General features: G+C 33.7%; 1 protein-coding gene across 1 annotated transcript; it reads left to right on the top strand.

Moving 5' to 3' along the window:
- Positions 1 to 11,150: 11,150 nt before the first annotated feature.
- Positions 11,151 to 18,360, top strand: LOC145305240 (uncharacterized). The gene is made up of 4 exons (XM_080146841.1): positions 11,151 to 11,331; positions 12,987 to 13,036; positions 13,694 to 13,763; positions 15,561 to 18,360. Exons 1-4 carry the CDS (start codon positions 11,230 to 11,232, stop codon positions 17,163 to 17,165), a joined length of 1,827 nt encoding a protein of 608 aa, XP_080002967.1. The 5' UTR covers positions 11,151 to 11,229; the 3' UTR covers positions 17,166 to 18,360.
- Positions 18,361 to 19,139: the final 779 nt, after the last annotated feature.

Below are 19,139 nucleotides of genomic sequence, written 5' to 3'. Positions count from 1 at the left end.
GAAGTACCCTAGAGATTAGACATAGTTCAGTATTATTCATTACAGATGTACGGATCAAATATATTGTGAAGTACCCTAGTGATTACACATAGTTCAGTATTATTTATTACAGATGTGCGGATCAAATATATTGTGAAGTACCCTAGTGATTAGACATAGTTCAGTATTATTTATTACAGAAGTGCGGATCAAATATATTGTGAAGTACCCTAGTGATTAGACATAGTTCAGTATTATTCATTACAGATGTACGGATCAAATATATTGTGAAGTACCCTAGTGATTACACATAGATCAGTATTATTTACTACAGATGTGTGGATCAAATATATTGTGAAGTACCCTAGTGATTAGACATAGTTCAGTATTATTTATTACAGATGCGCGGATCAAATATATTGTGAAGTACCCTAGTGATTAGACATAGTTCAGTATTATTTATTACAGATGTGCGGATCAAATATATTGTGAAGTACCCTAGTGATTAGACATAGTTCAGTATTATTTATTACAGATGTGCGGATAAAATATATTGTGAAGTACCCTAGTGATTAGACATAATTTAGTATTATTCATTACAGATGTACGGATCAAATATATTGTGTAGTACCCTAGTGATTAGACATAATTCAGTATTATTTATTACAGATGCACGGATCAAATATATTGTGAAGTACCCTAGTGATTAGACATAGTTCAGTATTATTCATTACAGATGTACGGATCAAATATATTGTGAAGTACCCTAGTGATTAGACATAGTTCGACAGTATTATTCATTACAGATGTACAGATCAAATATATTGTGAAGTACCCTAGTGATTAGACATAGTTCGACAGTATTATTCATTACAGATGTGCGGATCAAATATATTGTGAAGTACCCTAGTGATTAGACATAGTTCAGTATTATTCATTACAGATGTACGGATCAAATATATTGTGAAGTACCCTAGTAATTAGACATAGTTTAGTATTATTCATTACAGATGTACGGATCAAATATATTGTGAAGTACCCTAGTGATTAGACATAGTTTAGTATTATTCATTACAGATGTACGGATCAAATATATTGTGAAGTACCCTAGTGATTAGACATAATTCAGTATTATTTATTACAGATGCACGGATCAAATATATTATGAAGTACCCTAGTGATTAGACATAGTTCAGTATTATTCATTACAGATGTACGGATCAAATATATTGTGAAGTACCCTAGTGATTAGACATAGTTTGACAGTATTATTCATAACAGATGTGCGGATCAAATATATTGTGAAGTACCCTAGTGATTAGACATAGTTCAGTATTATTCATTACAGATGTACGGATCAAATATATTGTGAAGTACCCTAGTAATTAGACATAGTTTAGTATTATTCATTACAGATGTACGGATCAAATATATTGTGAAGTACCCTAGTGATTAGACATAGTTTAGTATTATTCATTACAGATGTACGGATCAAATATATTGTGAAGTACCCTAGTGATTAGACATAGTTCAGTATTATTTATTACAGATGTATGGATCAAATATATTGTGAAGTACCCTAGTGATTAGACATAGTTCAGTATTATTCATTACAGATGTACGGATCAAATATATTGTGAAGTACCCTAGTGATTAGACATAGTTCGACAGTATTATTCATTACAGATGTACAGATCAAATATATTGTGAAGTACCCTAGTGATTAGACATAGTTCGACAGTATTATTCATTACAGATGTACGAAGTAAATTTTAAAATGTAACAAGAACGACGACAATTGTGTCATAAAGGAGCGTGGCAATTACAACCTAGAATAATAAACAAAATAAATTGATAATCTTTTTATAGAAATAACAGGATATGTGCTTGTATGTTTGTACCGAAGGATCTCAATAATTACTCAAATGTAATAGTTCTCCTTAATAGTGACGCCTCTATTAGACCCAGTGAAAGTTTTAAACTATTTTTAAGGATTAAGCTACACACCCCTCCCCCCTCCACCCTAGAGAAATCGCCAATAGAGAAATAATGGCCCTTGTCTTATCCCTGTTAGCTTAGCTACTAAAAATCTGTAAATGAATACAGAGCCGCACCCCTGCATTAATCAAAACATAGTTAGAATATATATTCACTAGTGGCTTCGCCCTAAGCCTCTAGGTGCTTTGCCTCAAGAGAAAATTGAAAAAATGATGTAAGTATGAAAATTTAATGACGAATTCACAAAGAACAGACAAAAAAATTCTATAAAAAAATTTGAGGGGTATTTTTTGGGAGGGGGGGGGTTAGGATGTCACACCCCAAAGAAAATAGCCTAAAACCACCACAGGACCAGTAGGTACATTCCCTGAAGAGTAGAATTCAATCAATTATGGTTACCGAGATCTTAAGGTACGGACGGACAGACATCATTCTACTTTGTATTATAAAGAATAAATGATTACGGAGCCGCACCCCTGCATTACTCAAAACATAGTTAGAATATGTAATCATAAATACCAATAACTATCTCAAACAATATATAAATAACAAGGACAATTTTGTTTAAATATCCAAGAGTAGCGCAGCTTTAGAAGTCCACACAAAGAAATTAAATTTAAACTAGGGGTGATAGTTTTTCATTAGATTGTAACTTTAAGTCAGGTTTAGTTGGGTTATATTGGGTACTGGAAAGCCCTGCAGGGTTAGGGCACAGCAAGTATAGGCCCCACAGGGGTTAGAAGTAGATAAAAAGGTACCCCCCCCCGGGCCCCCCCCCCCTCTTATTTTCTATAAAAAAAAAGCGAGATTGGTAAACACTACACACCTTGCGAGAAAGCTCTATATTCAAACTAGCGGTTGCGCCCCTAGCATATGGGGGTTCTGTATTCAAATGTAAAGAATATTGCAGAAAAGTAGCTTTAAACCATCCCAAGGCTTAAATCTAAAAAGATAAATAGCCCAAAACCATCACAGGACATATGAGAAACTTCGATTTACTCAGTTTAGTAGGACCTGAAATCTTAAGCTTCAGACAAAAAACCTTACAACTTTATATAATAGGATAAGGACGTATATACACTAATTATATAGAAGCCTCGCTTCTATATCTAGGTCAAAGTAAGAGTGAAATCAAAATGTATGCCCTCATTAGTAACCTCTTTGAAGCCAATCATATGTATAATGTGTCAGAAACCACTGGACTACATGGTCCACAATTTCAAATGGATTTTTTGAAGGATGAAATTTAATTCATAGATAGAAACAAAAAAAAACTTAAACATTATATGTTTATTTATCTACAGGGTGTTTCAATAGAAATGTCTTTTTTAAAATCTTAATTAGGCAAAGAAAATAAAACAATTATGTAAAATGGTTTATATATTTGGAAAACATATTGTGGGACATTTATGTTTCAAATATTTAAAAATGGTTATTTCAACAAATTATGCCCTAAAAACCGGTTTTTTCCTAAGGCCTTTTTTCGAAGATTTATGGATTTAAAGGTTGTGCAAAAAATGTGCACATTTTTAAAATTCAAATTGCGCGGCTTGTGTTAATAGTATAAAAACGTTATACATACCGTTAGAATCGTCATAAGCTCTAGTTTTTCGATATATAAGAACAATTCCTGTGCTGCGTATAGTATAGGAGCTACGTGGTAAAATGTTACAACTTACTTAAAACTTTTTAATCTTTTTCTCACATTTTTCAACGTAGCTCCTAAAGTACAAATTGCACAAAAACGGTACTTATATTTTCACAAACTAGAGCATATGACGGTTCTAATGATATGCGTAACATTTTTCTACTATTAATGCAAGCTGCGCAATTTGAATTTTAAAAGTGTGCTTTTTTTTGCACAACTTTTATATCCATAAATCTTTGAAAAAAGGCCTTTGGAAAAAACCGGTTTTTAGGGCATATTTTGTTGAAATAACCATTTTTAAATATTTGAAACATAAATGTCCAACAATATGTTTTCCAAATATATAAACCATTTTACATAATTGTTTTATATTCTATGCCTAATTAAGATTTTAAAAAAGACATTTCTATTGAAACACCCTGTACCACTCAAGGATCCAATATTTATTATTAACCTAGTCTGTAGGTTGCTGTATCACCCAACCAGACAACCAACTCTTTCATTAATTAAACTAGTGCACCTGATAAAACAGCAGTAGAAACCAATTTTAACGTCTTTGGTTGAGAATCGAACCCATCCGATGAACGAATGAGTTACGTGGTATATTTTGTGTTAGTCTAAAGTTTAAGAATTTAATAATCGTACTTGATGAATTCAAATATAAAAAAAAATCATCACTATAACTGTTTGCAGAGAGAGAGAAAGAGAAGACAATGGGCTGTTTATTACACTAGTCCACAAAGTTTTATTAAAAAGTTTTCTTATTTGTTAACTAAACAACTTTGGGGCCTTTAGTTAAATTTAGTTGGTTGGTTTCTTTATTTGAGTGTTCAAACTTTTTAGCAACTAGTTTTAATCTATAGAAGTGGTAATTTTGTGTACCATCATTGGGGATGTACATTAATTTATTGGTCATTATCTTATCCCTCTAGATCCCTGAACTGGTTGTCTAAATGGTGTCATGGCCCACAAGGCAGAGCTGACAGGTAGTTCAAAGGCAATGTTCGAAGTTTAAAGACTTAGAGTAAATTTAATAAGTCATATTTTGACAATATTTGTCTAGAACTTTAATTGAAAACTACCCCCTGTTCTTTAATCTCTTTTATTGTTACCAGGGCTCGGCAGCAGCACATAAGCCTCAAATTAAAACCAGTTTGCCATAGGGGAGGTAGGTGACCCCAATTAAATATTCAGGAGGATGACAACACCCCCTTAAGTCGCTTGTAAACTTATTGAAAATAGAGGGTGTTAGACTCCCCCCCCCCCCCAATTTTTCTTTTATTTCTTCATTGTAAATCTAAAGAAGATTGGGTTGTCGAATTCAACCACCCCCCCCCCCCACCCTCTAGGGGAGTAGTCGTTAGTTTATTATAAAAGTGATAGTAACAATTGAACCAATCACATAGTCCTTTGAATGTTTTGGACCGTTTGGTTGGTTCAGTGGGTTAGGTCAGCCGCCACCCTAAAATATTAGCTAACTCATACCTACACAGGAGACTGACTGACATACAAATATCTTGTAGAGAAACAACCCTTAATCCTACAAAACAAAGACAGGAAGGGAAGGGACATTGGGATGTTTATTACACTAGTCCCCGAAATTGTATACTAACGTTTTCTTATTCAAACGTTGATTGGTTGGTTCCATGAATTAAGTGTTTAAACGTTTCAACCAATAACTTAAATCTAGAAAGGGATAATTTTGTGTATCATCATTGGGAATTTACATCAAATTATCGGCCATTGTCTTATCCCTTAAGATCCCTGGTTTCTACTACAACTCAAAGCACAAAAGTCCAAGATTTGTAGAAGAAAAAGTAGAAAAAGTTTAACAAATGTAATATTTTTTGTTTTGGGGCTAATTACACTTTATTGTTTTTTTCATTTCCTACTTTTTCATATTTTTTGTACTCTTGCCTTTTTATCTCTCTTGCAAAAATAAAGCTCTTCTAAATAAATACTGTACGTACGTAGGTTCATTGCGTTGTGGATGTCTTAATTGTATTAACAAATACTATTTGCTAGGGTTGGGCCGGATACTTTTTTGGCCGGATACCGGATACCGGATATCCGGCTGATTTTAAATGCCGGATATCCGGCAAATATCCGGTTATCCGGCCAAATTACCGGATAACCGGCCAAATTACCAGATATTAAAGTAGTAAAAAAAAAATTTCTTCAGAAATCTTATATAAATTTACATAAGGTTAAACTTATTCAGAAAAAATGTTCTTCTAGCTTCAATAATAAGAAAATTATAGCCATTTAAGATTTTAAAAAGCAAAGATTTTTGGTGTAAAGTATAAAGATATATAGAGCCGGATATCCGGCCGGATAGTTTTAATATCCGGTATCCGACCGGATATTGAAAATGGCCGGATATCCGGCCACACCGGATATCCGGCCCAACCCTACTATTTGCTAGCGCCCTACCATCAATTCAAGGGGTTTCGTATTTGAAGGGAAACACATGGGCAAAAAATGGCACAAAACCATTTAGAGACTTAATTTTTAAAAAATTATAAAAATGCTTAGACACATGTGAAGCTTCCCTTAAAAGTAGAACTCAATCGATTGAGTAGTTATTGAATTTGTAAGTTTCAAACAAAAAAACTTACTACTTTATATTGTAGGATATATAAAACTATAAGGCAAAAACGTAATTCTGATAGTGATACTTATTTTAAGTTAGTTAATGGATAGAGGAGACCTGAGAGAAAAGTCAGGGAGGGAGGGGACATAGTTTTAGTCCATATTCAATTTGAGAGAATCCGCCAACAGTTTTCACTTTAAAATTACTATTACTCTGATAAAGGTTTTTACACACCAGTTTAAAAGTTGTTCAATATTCATTTAAATCTGTGTAAAATTATATTATTGTATTTATTTAATTTAGAGATCTTTATTCACACACACACACGTATCCCAAATAAAAGTACTATAATGTTTAGATAATAAGTTATCGCTAACCGCTGAACTATTATGGTTCTCCTTTACAGTGAAGCTTTCCATAGGTTCAGGGAGAGTTAATTTTTTGGGGGAGGTTATTTCCATTTTTCCATAAGGGTAGCCACTGGAAAAAAATCTCCTCTATCCCAAAATAATTTCTTTTTTCTTTTCTTTTTAGAATTATAGTCGAAAGTGGAGGCCTCTAGGGGCTTAGCCGCTAGTATATGTATATAAAAAAAGTAAGTTTTAAAGTTATTTAATTTACATTTGTGTAAAATGTCAGTGATATATGCACTTACCTGTACAGTCTTTATTTTTAGTTTTAAGTTTCACAATACAGCATTTAATTTTAATTATCATTTCTATACTTTACTAATACGTACAAACATTACACTCAGTCATCTATAGGTAGAAGAGAATGGCCGATGAGTTGACGTATATCCCCAATGTTGATACACATGATTATCCCTGATGTAGATTAAAATTGGTGGTTGAAACGTTTGGACACTCAACTTAATGTACCAACCAAAGAACATTCGATAAAAGTCCCCAAAGTTGTAAAGCCAACCAATATGAAAATGTTATTGTAAAACATTGGGGACTAGTGTAATAAACAGCCAATTGTACCCTTTCTTCCTGCATTAAACTACCCTGATAGGTTATAAAAAAAAACTCGATCTTTGTATATTTCAGAGTAAAGAAGTTTATCTGCTGTCTGTTTTTACCCAGGTATAAGGTATAACCAACAAGCGAAAAAAATCTTTAAAAAATATTTGGAGGGCAAATGGAGAGGTCGTCAATTTTACGATGTGTTGCCCCCCAACGACAGCTGAAAAACACGTATAGGTTTCGTGATTTTTTCCCGAATTAATTTCGTTATTGGTATAAGCTGGTTTTTACCTCCCTTACTCCTGGACATGTCTATATATTCTCATTGAAAGTGAAGCTCCATATAAGTCTCCAAATTATTTTCCTATCTTTTTAAGGATTGTAGCTCCATATATTTGAGAGTACTTGCATCATGGATAAAACAACGGCCGATAAATTGATATACATCTACAATTATGATACACAAAATTACCCCTTCTGTATATTTTAACCAGGGGTTAAAACGTTTGGACACCCAACTAAATGAACCAACCAATCAAAATTCATTGAATTCCCCAATGTTTTAAAGCCAACGAATAAGAAAACGTAATTAAAAGTCTAAAATGGGGAATAGTGTAATAAACAGCCAAATATCCCCTCTCTCTCTCTGCGTAATTTGTTGTATAATTTAGTAAAGCTTCAGTAAATTCATCTTAATTTTTATCTTAAACAGTTGCTAACTTTGTCTTGAAAAACTTTAAAAAATTATACTGCACAATTACTGACCTAGATTAATAGTTTACAAAATTTGCAAGTGGGGTATCTTTTACCCCCCTTCCCCCCATTTAAATATATATGGTTCTAATCCTTATAATAAAAGTAAAACAATAGATGGGGAAGGGATTAATTAACTATATGTCCCCACCCCGTAGAACCTGTACTTGGGTCTTTAAATGTCAGCCAATAACGTTGGAAATATTAACACAGCCAAGTTGTTACAAAAGAGCAGAAAGCAATTTGCTAGCAGACGAAAAAAGAACCCAACACTTGATCCAAGTAGTTATCTGACTTACGTATCTATACTTATACATTTATTTCCTTATCTTGCTAACCTCTAAATCGATAAGAATCTTCTCCACAGTTAAGGTCCAGGAAATTCTTTACTTTAGGGCACCAAAGCACTCCCAATAAATTCGCTCCCTTAATAAATCCCCTTCCTCTCCTTAATAAAAAAATATTTTCCTACTTATTCTGTTTTATACTAAAATTAAAAGAGAAGGGTCAAATCCCCCTCTTACCTCTTTCCCACAAGTGCCGATAAATGCTCTTAGAGGCGAAGCCGCTAGTAATTTCATCCTTATAATAAAGTAAAAGTTTCTTGCTAACCGTTAGACTGAAATGGTTTTCCTTTAAAGTGTAGCTTCTTTATAGAAAGGTTATAAAGGAAGGTTTATATCTATTTTGAGGAAAATCCCATGAGAAATCGCCAAAAAAATTTGAAATATAGGTAACCCTATCTAGCGGAGGTAAAAATATTTTAGGTAATCAGCTGATCTTTACATAGATTGAAAAGAAAACATTTTACGTGCCCCTAGAGGCCTCTATGTTTAATTTTATAAAAATAGTCAATTATGCGGAAGTGAATGGCCACCACCCTCAGTATATATACACAAATTTGCATGTTTTGGTGGAGAAAATATATGATTTATAGACAAGCAATATATGGGAAATAGACTATAAGGTTTTTATAATATGGTGAAAGTGTATGCTTTGAAAACCAGGGAGGGAGGAGACATTGGTCTGTGTATTACAATAGTTCCCAAAGTTTTATAATAACGTTTTCTTATTCGTTTGCTCAAAAACTTTGGAGACTTTTAAAATTTTGTTGGTTCATTAAGTTTAGTGTCCAAACCTGTCAACCACTAATTGAAATCTACAGAAGGCGCATTTCTGTGAATGATCATTGGGGGTGTACATCAATTCATCTTATACCTGTAGATCCTTGTTTGAAAACCATGTTAGACTTGTAATATGGCAATAACATACATTATCAATGTTTATATTTTATGTTGACATATACAGGGAGGGAGGGGACATTGGACTGTTTATTATTATTAAAGTCAATTTCATTGCAAGACTAAAATCTGGGAATGGTTTATTTTATTATAGGTTGATTCAAATAAACAGTGTCCAAAATTTTCAACCAATAATTATAATCTACAGGTTATGTTCATCATCATTTGAAACATCATCAAATTCGTCAATTTGCTGTTATTCGCGCTTATTAAGTTATTACCTTATAATTACGTCGACATTGTGTCCAACTATTAGCATTACTACTGGAAACCTATTCCTTTGTCGAAATATTTGCCGAAAAGTAAAAGCATATTGCTTTATATAAAAAGGCAAACAAATATCAAAACAAATATTTAAAGTGAAAAATTTGCCCAAAAACATAACATACGCCTTCAGGCCCCTCCCCCCCCCCCTTCTAAAAGAAGCATAAAACCTACCCTGGGCCTAAACCAATATATTGGAGATAGTTCCTCTTAAATTGATCAAGTATGACGACTTTCCTTGTTTCATTTTTCAGAATTTAATTTTTTATGTAAATTTTGCCTAAAATATTTAAATTTTACTAATGTAATGTATCATGGATCTAAAGAGATAAGACAGTGGTCGATAAATTGATGTACATCCCCAATGATTACTCCTTCTACAATTAGTGGTTGAAACGTTTGGACACTCAACTTAACTGACAATCCAATCAAATTCAATAAAAGTCTCCAAAGTTGGTAAGTAAACACTTTGGGGACTAGTGTAATAAACAGCCCAATGGTCCGTCCCTTCCTGGGTTTGTATGGTCATTAGGAAAGCCAAATTACTTTTTGTAAATAGCGCATTAAAAGGAAATCCTACACTTTTAAAAATGTATACTTGCATTGTCAAAATCAGCCACACCGTACCCCGACCCCCCCCCCCCCCCCATCCCCCAGATGTCAAAAGTTTGTTAAAGTGTTAGGCTAAAATGAGATGCTGCGCAAAATGGTACAAAAAAATTGACGTCATATGATAAAATAACCAATGAGAGGCGAGTATATATTTTACCATTGGTCAATTACAATGTATACTGGCCTCTCATTGGACAACTTTTTAGTATGACGTCATTTTTTTGTACCATTTTGCGCAGCATCCAAAAATGACTTTGCAATTGTATCTGTCAGTACGTATAATAACACCCTTTGCTATTTTTAAACTGAAAAAATTTATCTGCAAGAAAATTGCAAATGTTTGCAACCTTTTTTTGCACCACTACTTAAATCCAGTTTTTAAACTTTAAAAAAGAAAATAAATTTTACCAAAAATTTAAATTAAATTACTCATTATAATTTTGATAATATTTTTGTAAGTCACACCCCACTAATATCAGCAGCGAAGTTTTTCTTTACTTTGTGTCTTTTCTTTCTTTTGTGTAATAGTAACGGAAAAGGTTGGCAGCTGTCCTCTGAAGTAAAGGGGTCAAATTTCTTATTTTATAAATTTTCTTTCTTTGAAATAACAATAATATCCACCTAACATTATTTTATAATCAGTGCACAAATCCGTTTTAAAAAAGTTAATTGAAAAGAATCAAACATAAAAATTAGAAAAAAGGTCTAAAAAAGAGATTTTTCTATTGATTTTTATGGTTTCCATACAAATAAAAAGTTACATTGTTTATTTTTTAGTATTTTCAGTAGTTTTCTATGAAATAGAAAGATATTACAAAACTGATTACTTGGGCTTATAAAGGAACTGTTTCAGTATCTTAGGTCAAAAATTGTCTTAAGAAAGTATTTTGACAGAGTTATGGCCAAATACATGATCGAAAATATAAAAAAAACTTACAGACTTCAAATGATACATGTTACAGTTGTGAGTTTTGCAGTTATTAATGTTGGCCTTCTTGTATCATGTATATATTTGATAACAAAAATTGATTTTATTTAAACTTGATCGTAATTATTATATCAAAGTCAGTATCATTTTCATGATGGAACTGTAAGATCCATACAAAAGAAGAAAAAATGAAATATTCATATTTTCTTTGTATTTTTTACTTATCACTTTCCTGGCAAATTTGCCAGGGATTTAAAAAATGTTGTCCACCAGGAGAAATATTAGATAAGGTAGAGATTTTATGAGTAGAGACGAAGATGATGAAAGTCTATCAACATATTATGGCGTCATACGATAGAATAGCCAATGAGAGGCTAATGACATCATAATCTGTTGAGGGACTTCAATCATCTTCCTAGAGACAGTTACTGTTTTACATGTGGGTGTTTTCTTTTAAAATACCAGTCTCAACACTGAAACCCCTTCCCCCTATATGCCTAAGTCTTTTGTGGGTTTTAACCCTGCAGGGCTACACTGTACCCAATATAATAGAACCAAAATTAGGGGAGTGAAGCGAAGATCAGGATTTTCTGTGTTCGACTAGGCTTTTTTAGGAAACCACTTAGCGAAGCTCAACAAATCAGGAAGTTGAACCCCCCTCCCACCATTGACCTTCAATTATATATTTACAAGCATCAAGGAGCAAAAATAGGGAAGGGCGAAAATAGCCTAAAACCACTCTTTAACATATGTTAAGATTCCTACTGCTTTATATAATAGGATTGATCCCTATATGATAGTAGCATGATAATTGTCTGTGTGTACCACAGGATCTTTGTTTACTGCTGAACTGATATGGTTCTCCTTTACAATTTAGCTTTGTCCTTGAAAGGTCATGATAAAACTATTTTGATGGAGTGTACCACCAACCTCCCAAAAGATATTGCCCTTTGAAAAAAATAACCCCCCTCCCTTAAAAAAATATTTTGTTACTTTTTCTGGATCATGGAAAGAAAACAAAGTCATTCCTAAATTAGGACAGAAGTCACCTTCCTAGGAAGGACATAAGTAGCCTTCCTTAAGTGAGAATTTGTTAGATGAAGGGCATAACATGCCTCCCTGAACAAAGATTTTGAGGTTGAGATTGAGGACATAAGTAGCCTCCCTTCACCTCACAAAACCTAGCTTTTTGATCCTTAACATAGCAAAATCTTGCATAAAATTGGTTTTTGGTCCATCACATAGCAAAATATTGGAAAACTTAGCTTTTCTGTCCTTCACATAGCTAATTCTTGCAAAACATAGCAAATTCTTGCAAAACATAGCAAATTCTTACAAAACATAGCAAATTCTTGCAAAACATAGCAAATTCTTACAAAACATAGCAAATTCTTGCAAAACATAGCAAATTCTTACAAAACATAGCAAATTCTTGCAAAACATAGCAAATTCTTACAAAACATAGCAAATTCTTAGAAAACTTAGCTTTTTTGTCCTTCACATAGCAAATTCTTGCAAAACATAGCAAATTCTTGGAAAACTTAGCTTTTCTGTCCTTCACAAATTCTTGCAATGAGGGTCCCAAACTCAAAAACGAATTTTCAGCGCGATCTGACCACCGGTTCTTGAGATACGGTGACCTGGTGTCCTTGGTACCGACAATAAGATTTGGGAAATGGTTCGAATCTTTAGTAAATTAGTAAAGTCCAAATATTTTTTGACACTTAGAATATTTTCGACCTAGTGTCCCTTCAGTAGGTACCTTTGGTGTCACCTGGGTATTTTTTCTTCAAAAATTTGACGAAGTGTCAAAATATTTATGGACTTGAAAATGGGGTAGGGTTCAAATTCGCCCCTCCCCATCTCAAGTGTCCCCAAAGGTCCCTATGGGTGTAGCCTCTAGTTTATTTTTATTGCTATCATTATCATTATTATTATATTTTAGGTTTCCATTACTTGTACAGAGTATGGCGCCTCTAATGTTATTGATACAGGAGTGTTTTAAGAAATTTTATTTATTGTTTAGTTTTCTTAGTGCAGCTACTCCATGACAAAACCCGCAACTGTGGCGTAATATGTAGCACATCCGCTCGTTGTCAGAAAGGTGATAGGTTCGAATCTCGGTCCGCCACCGCGTCATAACTGAAGATGTTAAAAATGGTTCCCACTGCTGTTATGTCAGGTGCGCGACTTTTGTTTGGCACACAACCATGTTGTGGTATGCTGCACATCTTTGGACCAATAATTATTATTTGAACTATTATTGTTTTCAAATCTTTATTTTTAACATTTTTTTTATACTTGCTATGGATTTTTAGTCAATTATCCCTTTATAAAAGTAACAGGGTGTCTTTCTAGCTGTGTGTCTGTTGCAAAGATATTGTTAATGCTGGACTAATATGGCTCTCTTTAAAAGTAAAAATGATTATAGGCCCTGTGTGTTTTTATCTATTTGGGAGTAAGAGTAATTGCTTCTAAAAAAATCCCCCCCCCCCCTCCTCCACAACCAAGAGTTTCTCTGGAGGCCTCTAGGGGTGTACACTCTATTATAAGATTAAATAGAGTTATTTGAACAAAATTTATTATTCTTAGCCTCAATTAGGGAATATTTTAAAATATTATGGCACTTACTTCTTAAAATCTCAACTCAGGCTTTCTTTTGGGACAGAAAACACCATCTTTGTTTGAACTTCCTACCTGTAATCAACTTGAAGTGTTCAAAGTAAGTATCTAGTTTTATTCAGGGATAAGACAAAGGCCGATAAATTGATGTACATTCCCCAATGTTGATACACAAAATTATCCTTCCTGTATATAACAATTATTGGTCAAAACGTTTGATACTTAACTGAATGAATCAACCAATCAAAAAGTCCTCAAAGTTGGTAAGCCATCGAATAAGATAAGAATATTGTTTCCTTGCTCGCTAAGTTTAATTGTTTACAAGAAAACTTTTGCAATCGTGGATTAGTTTTTAAAATATCTATATACTAGAAGTTACGCCCCTTGCACCTAGTTGGCTATGTATTAAAATGGGTAGACATCTTCAAAAAAAAATGCCTAAAACCATCCAAAGGATTAAATCTAAAATAAAAATAGCCTAAAACCATCCCGGAAACTTATGTAAAGCTTCCCTATAAAGAAGAAAGTAATGAGTTTAGCAGCTATTGAAATCTTAAGCTTCAGACATAAACCTTAGTACTCTATATATTAGGAATAAAAGACCAATTTACAAGGTATACCAACCAATCTGTATAGACAAAATAACTTTGAGTACAGCTCGCTTTCAAGCTTACAGAAACTGCACTATCAGCTGTTTGACAGCTTGCTGAATGTCAAGTTAGTATGTAGAAAAAATGACATTTTAATTTGTTCTTAAAGCTTTATTATTTCAAAATTAACTTTGTTAAAAGGAAATATACTTTAACTTACTTCATCTGCCTGTCTGTCTTTTATGCTGTGGTTTATAGGAATTTCAAATTGTGATTTTTGATGGATTTCTTTGATGAAATGACAGGCCGGTCAATTTTTAGGCCATTTTTTGCGGTTTTTGGGCCGTCACGCCCAAACGGTTTGAGATTATCTCACGGGACCTTTTGCCCAACCTAAGTCTGGTTATTTGTGAGGTCTAGGAAAAAAAACAGACTTACGCAAAAGATTATAATTATAATCTTTACACAGAAAAATGGCACGAGGTGAGGGTTTGAGGGGGCAAAATGAGCCGACCAGCGATTTTTGACGGCACGCAGCGACGTCGTGCTTCATCCAATCCGGGATTTTTTTTTCTTAGACCAGGCATAGGTTGGGCAAAAGGTCCCGTGAGATTATCTCAAACCGTTTGGGCGTGACGGCCCAAAAACCGCAAAAAATGGCCTAAAAATTGACCAGCCTGTCATTTCATCAAAGAAATCCATCAAAAAATCACAATTTGAAATTTTAATTAATTAATAACTTTTTTCTCATAAGAGATAATGACACAAGACTTTCACTTGGTGAAAATTCAGCATTGTGGGCCGCCTAGACTTTATATTTGGTGACCCTGGGGTGACGGGTTCAGTGCCCCCCACACCCACGAAGTGGGCATACTTTTGAAAATCACGTTTTTTCTGTTATTCCCCTTAAAGGAGGGGAAGGAGTCGTTTTAGAGACTTCAAGCATCTGTTTGATGTTGAACAACTTTTTGAGGCAGACATTTCTTTATTTATGTTTCATTCGCCTCCGGCTGACCGTTTAGCCGTTATTTGCCGCCGAAGGCGTGATTTTGGCGATATTTGCCGTTCCCAACAGTTGATACTTGACACAGCAAGATCCCAGAAAAGTGTGGTATATCTAGCCCCCCCCCCCCCCCCGACCATTAAGGGTAATTATATTTCTAAGTTGATATTAAAACAATGTTAGTGTAAAGATATTTATAAACATAGATTGTCTACTCTTTTCCTTTCTTCTTCTATCCATCTGCTTGATTGTTCTTATATCTAAGAGCTTGCTCCTTAATGATGCTGTCATCCTTATTTTTAAGGTTTCTGAAGATGACTACAATGCTGCCAGTGATACAGTAAGACTGAGAAAGTATAAAGACCCCATACCCTCAGACGGTTACTGTGTGGATAGAGATAATAACTCTACAGAACTAGTTGTCACTTGTGATAAGTGCAAACAGGGCATACCTTGCATCCACAAGTGCTGTCCTTTCAATAAAAAGTTTGATAACTCTCTTCCTGATCTTGGTTATATTTATGAAGATTATGAAATTGGTTCAACACTTGATAATTCTTCAATAACAACTCTGGGATTATCACTTTTACCAGAATTATTACCCAACTCAATATGTGTAGATTCTGATGATCCAATGCCAATAATTCCATTCATTGATCCATCAACTCAAGAAACTCTTGATTGGAAAGAAGGAATAGATTATATAATTGTAGGGCCAACTGAAGAAAGTCCCAATAATGGAAAAGGAATCCTTTTCACGTGTCCTGTTAAAGAAAACCTGTGGTATCCCGACGGAGATGATTTATTTCTTGACAAATTTGGCAGAGTTAATGGTGTAATTAACCCTAAAACTAACAAGACAGATATGAGATATATCCCAGGAACCTACTGCGTCTTTGAGAATGATAATGCAGTTGGAATAAACATTTGTTATCTTGAGAATGCAATTGAACCCAATGATTGTGAAATCATGAGATGGCACACCTTCAACATTGCCTTCATTATTTCAATCATCTTCATTATTCTTGCCATTCTTGCACATTTCATTGAGAAACAGTTGAATGCTACAGTATTTGGAAAAATTTCGATTGTATTCTTATTCAATTTGTTGGGAAATTTTGTTACAATTATGGTTGAAAGGATGAATGGGTTTGATAATGAATCAGCACCTTGTGTGTGGGTTGCCTACTTGTTTCAATACTTTGGACTTGCGATTTTCTTCTCAATAAATACCTTGGCTTTTATATGTTTTCGAACAGTTAGAGAAATGGCGGATGAAGCAGACAACAAAACTCTTGCAGCAATTGGAAACTTCCTTGATCCAAAGAAAAAATATTTCTTGCTGAAGGGCATAGCCTACATTCAAGGTTTCCCACTGATCATAGGCCTTATTACCTATGCAATAGATATGGAAGGAAAGCGAAGAATGGCTGCAAATGAAAGAGATTTGAATTTATTTCCGAATGCAGGTGTTGTGTTTTGTCACATGTCATTCCAAAATCCGGGACAGGACATAAATTATTTTGTGACTCCAGAATTCATTTACCTCCAGTCATTTCAACTATTCATCATCTTTGTCAACTTTGTCATTTTTGGTGCCACTGTCAATAGTTATTTCAAGTTCAAAGTGACCCCCAAGAATGTGGAAAGAAGAGAGCAGCACAAGAAGGATTTGAAGATTATTGTCCAGCTCTACTTAACCATGCTTTGCTTCTGGGTTTTTGAGATCATCACCTCAGCTATCAACACAAATTATGGAACATATGAGTCATGCCCAGTTAGATTTGTCCTGGACACACCGAATGCCTTCTTTGGACTGCTGGCATTCCTGGTGCTGGTGTGTATGAAGCCCACAGTTGTCAAGTCTCTCCGGGTAAACATTACAAGCACATTTGTTGGCCCCAAGTAGTACAAACAAGAATGTCAACAATGAAAGGATCAAAGTCCCAGAGTATTTCTACCATCAATGCATAGATGACCAATTTAAAAGAACACATTAGTATAAATGACTTCATTTCCTTCATATGATCCAAATTAGATATTAATCACTTAAAATTTTTTGTACTTAAGAATTTTTATAGTACTTCTAATTGTATTTGTATTTGTAATTTAAAAATTTTGTTATATTCAGTTAAATAATTCTAAATTTAATTGGGTGTGTTGCCGCCAGTCGCTAACTTTTTGATGTTTTATTGACTTAAAATTACAATATGATTTATGCTTGGAATCTTGCTTTCAATTTTATATTAAAATTTTACAAAAAAGTGTTTACTTTCTTTAATCAAAAGTAAGCTATTCTATATTTCTCCATTCAAGACAAGAGATTTTTAATTCTAGTTTTAAAGAGAAAAGGTAGAAAAAAAGAATTTTTTTGAGGGGGGGGGGATGTTCTTTTTATCCGGGGGCGATTTCACTAGTGAGTGTGTTAGTACACTCCCCCATATTATACATGTAGAAGATACATTGTAAAGGAAAACCATATTGGTTCAGTGGTTAGCAATATCATTCGGTGCAAACAGACGCACAAACTCACATACATCATGTTACCTTTATATAAGGACTAGGCTAGAATAAAAAGTTACAAATCATAATGTTTTAAATGGACGTTTGGATTTTCTGGTAATGATTATAGAGTTGCTTCACTTTCAATGTCGTATCTAACTGTTATAGGAATCATCATACAAAGTCTTAAACTGATAGGATAATTTTAACGTGTAATAATTACCGGAAAGAGCTAACTAAAGAAAAACTTGGCTTACAAAAAATGCTTAGGATACTTAGGATGCATAGCTTCTATATAAGTCGTCTATTTCAGTCTGTGTATAAAGCTTATGTGTATTTAAACCTATCTCTTATTATTATTAAATACAAAAAGTGCGAGCATACAAAAGTATATTTATCCTATTTGACAAACTGACAAGGATGACAACATCCATAAAAGCAAAGCTCTAAAATCAGAAGAAAGGACAAACGAACAATAACTATTGTAAAGTGTCAGAACTTAATAGACTGAAAATTAATTTGTAAGTCTAACCTAAATGTACATTTATTTGTTGCAAAATTGCGTAATTACAGGATGAAGTAAAGGGACATACAATACTTTTATTTTCAGCATTTCATTATATGTATTTTTCTATTTAAGATGCCTCGCTTATAATATTGTAATTTGTTGATCAAGAATTATATCATTATTCCAAATATAAGATGAAAAAATAATTATATCATACAAAAAGTATTTTTGTCCAAGAAAGTTAAAAAATATCATGTTTTTTTATAAACGTATGAATTTTCTGGTAACGAATATAGACTGAGTTGCTACGCTTCCTAAATCGTATCCAACTGTTAAAGGAATAATCATACAAAGTTTGATATTGATAGGACAATTCTAACATTCTGACAAAAAAGCTAACCGTTTCCAATGGACGGACTGTTTTTAGTTCTCTTCTTTTTGAAGACGACATTAGTACGAATCATCGGATATAGTCCCTTTCGTAACATCGCACCTTTTGGGGCGATTCTTCGTATTTTTCACAGTAGCTTTTCTCCTTTTTTAGCACCTGCGAGGGGCTCTAACCCTGCGGGGCCGATTACCTAACCCATTGGGGCAATCACCTAACCCAATATAACCTAACCTAACCTAACCTAATAACCTATAAAAAGCCATTTCAAAAATATGACGAATCGCCCCTTATGGGGCGATGTTACGAAACGGACTATTCCCGAATAACCTAATAAAGCAATATCAAATTTATCATTTTAAAAATTAGGATCACAGTATGAAAACGAAGAAGCGGGTTTCGCCGAATTTTCACAGCACTATTTCTTCTATTTATAGCTTAATTAACCCTGCAGGCCCAATTTCCTAACTCAAAGGGGCAATCAT

This window comes from Acartia tonsa, chromosome 2, assembly GCF_053477335.1.
Source record: "Acartia tonsa isolate MP-2025a chromosome 2, ASM5347733v1, whole genome shotgun sequence".
Taxonomy (NCBI): Eukaryota; Metazoa; Arthropoda; class Copepoda; order Calanoida; family Acartiidae; genus Acartia; species Acartia tonsa.
The sequence above is the reverse complement of the archived record's forward strand: the minus strand, read 5'-3'. Positions and strand labels throughout refer to the sequence as shown.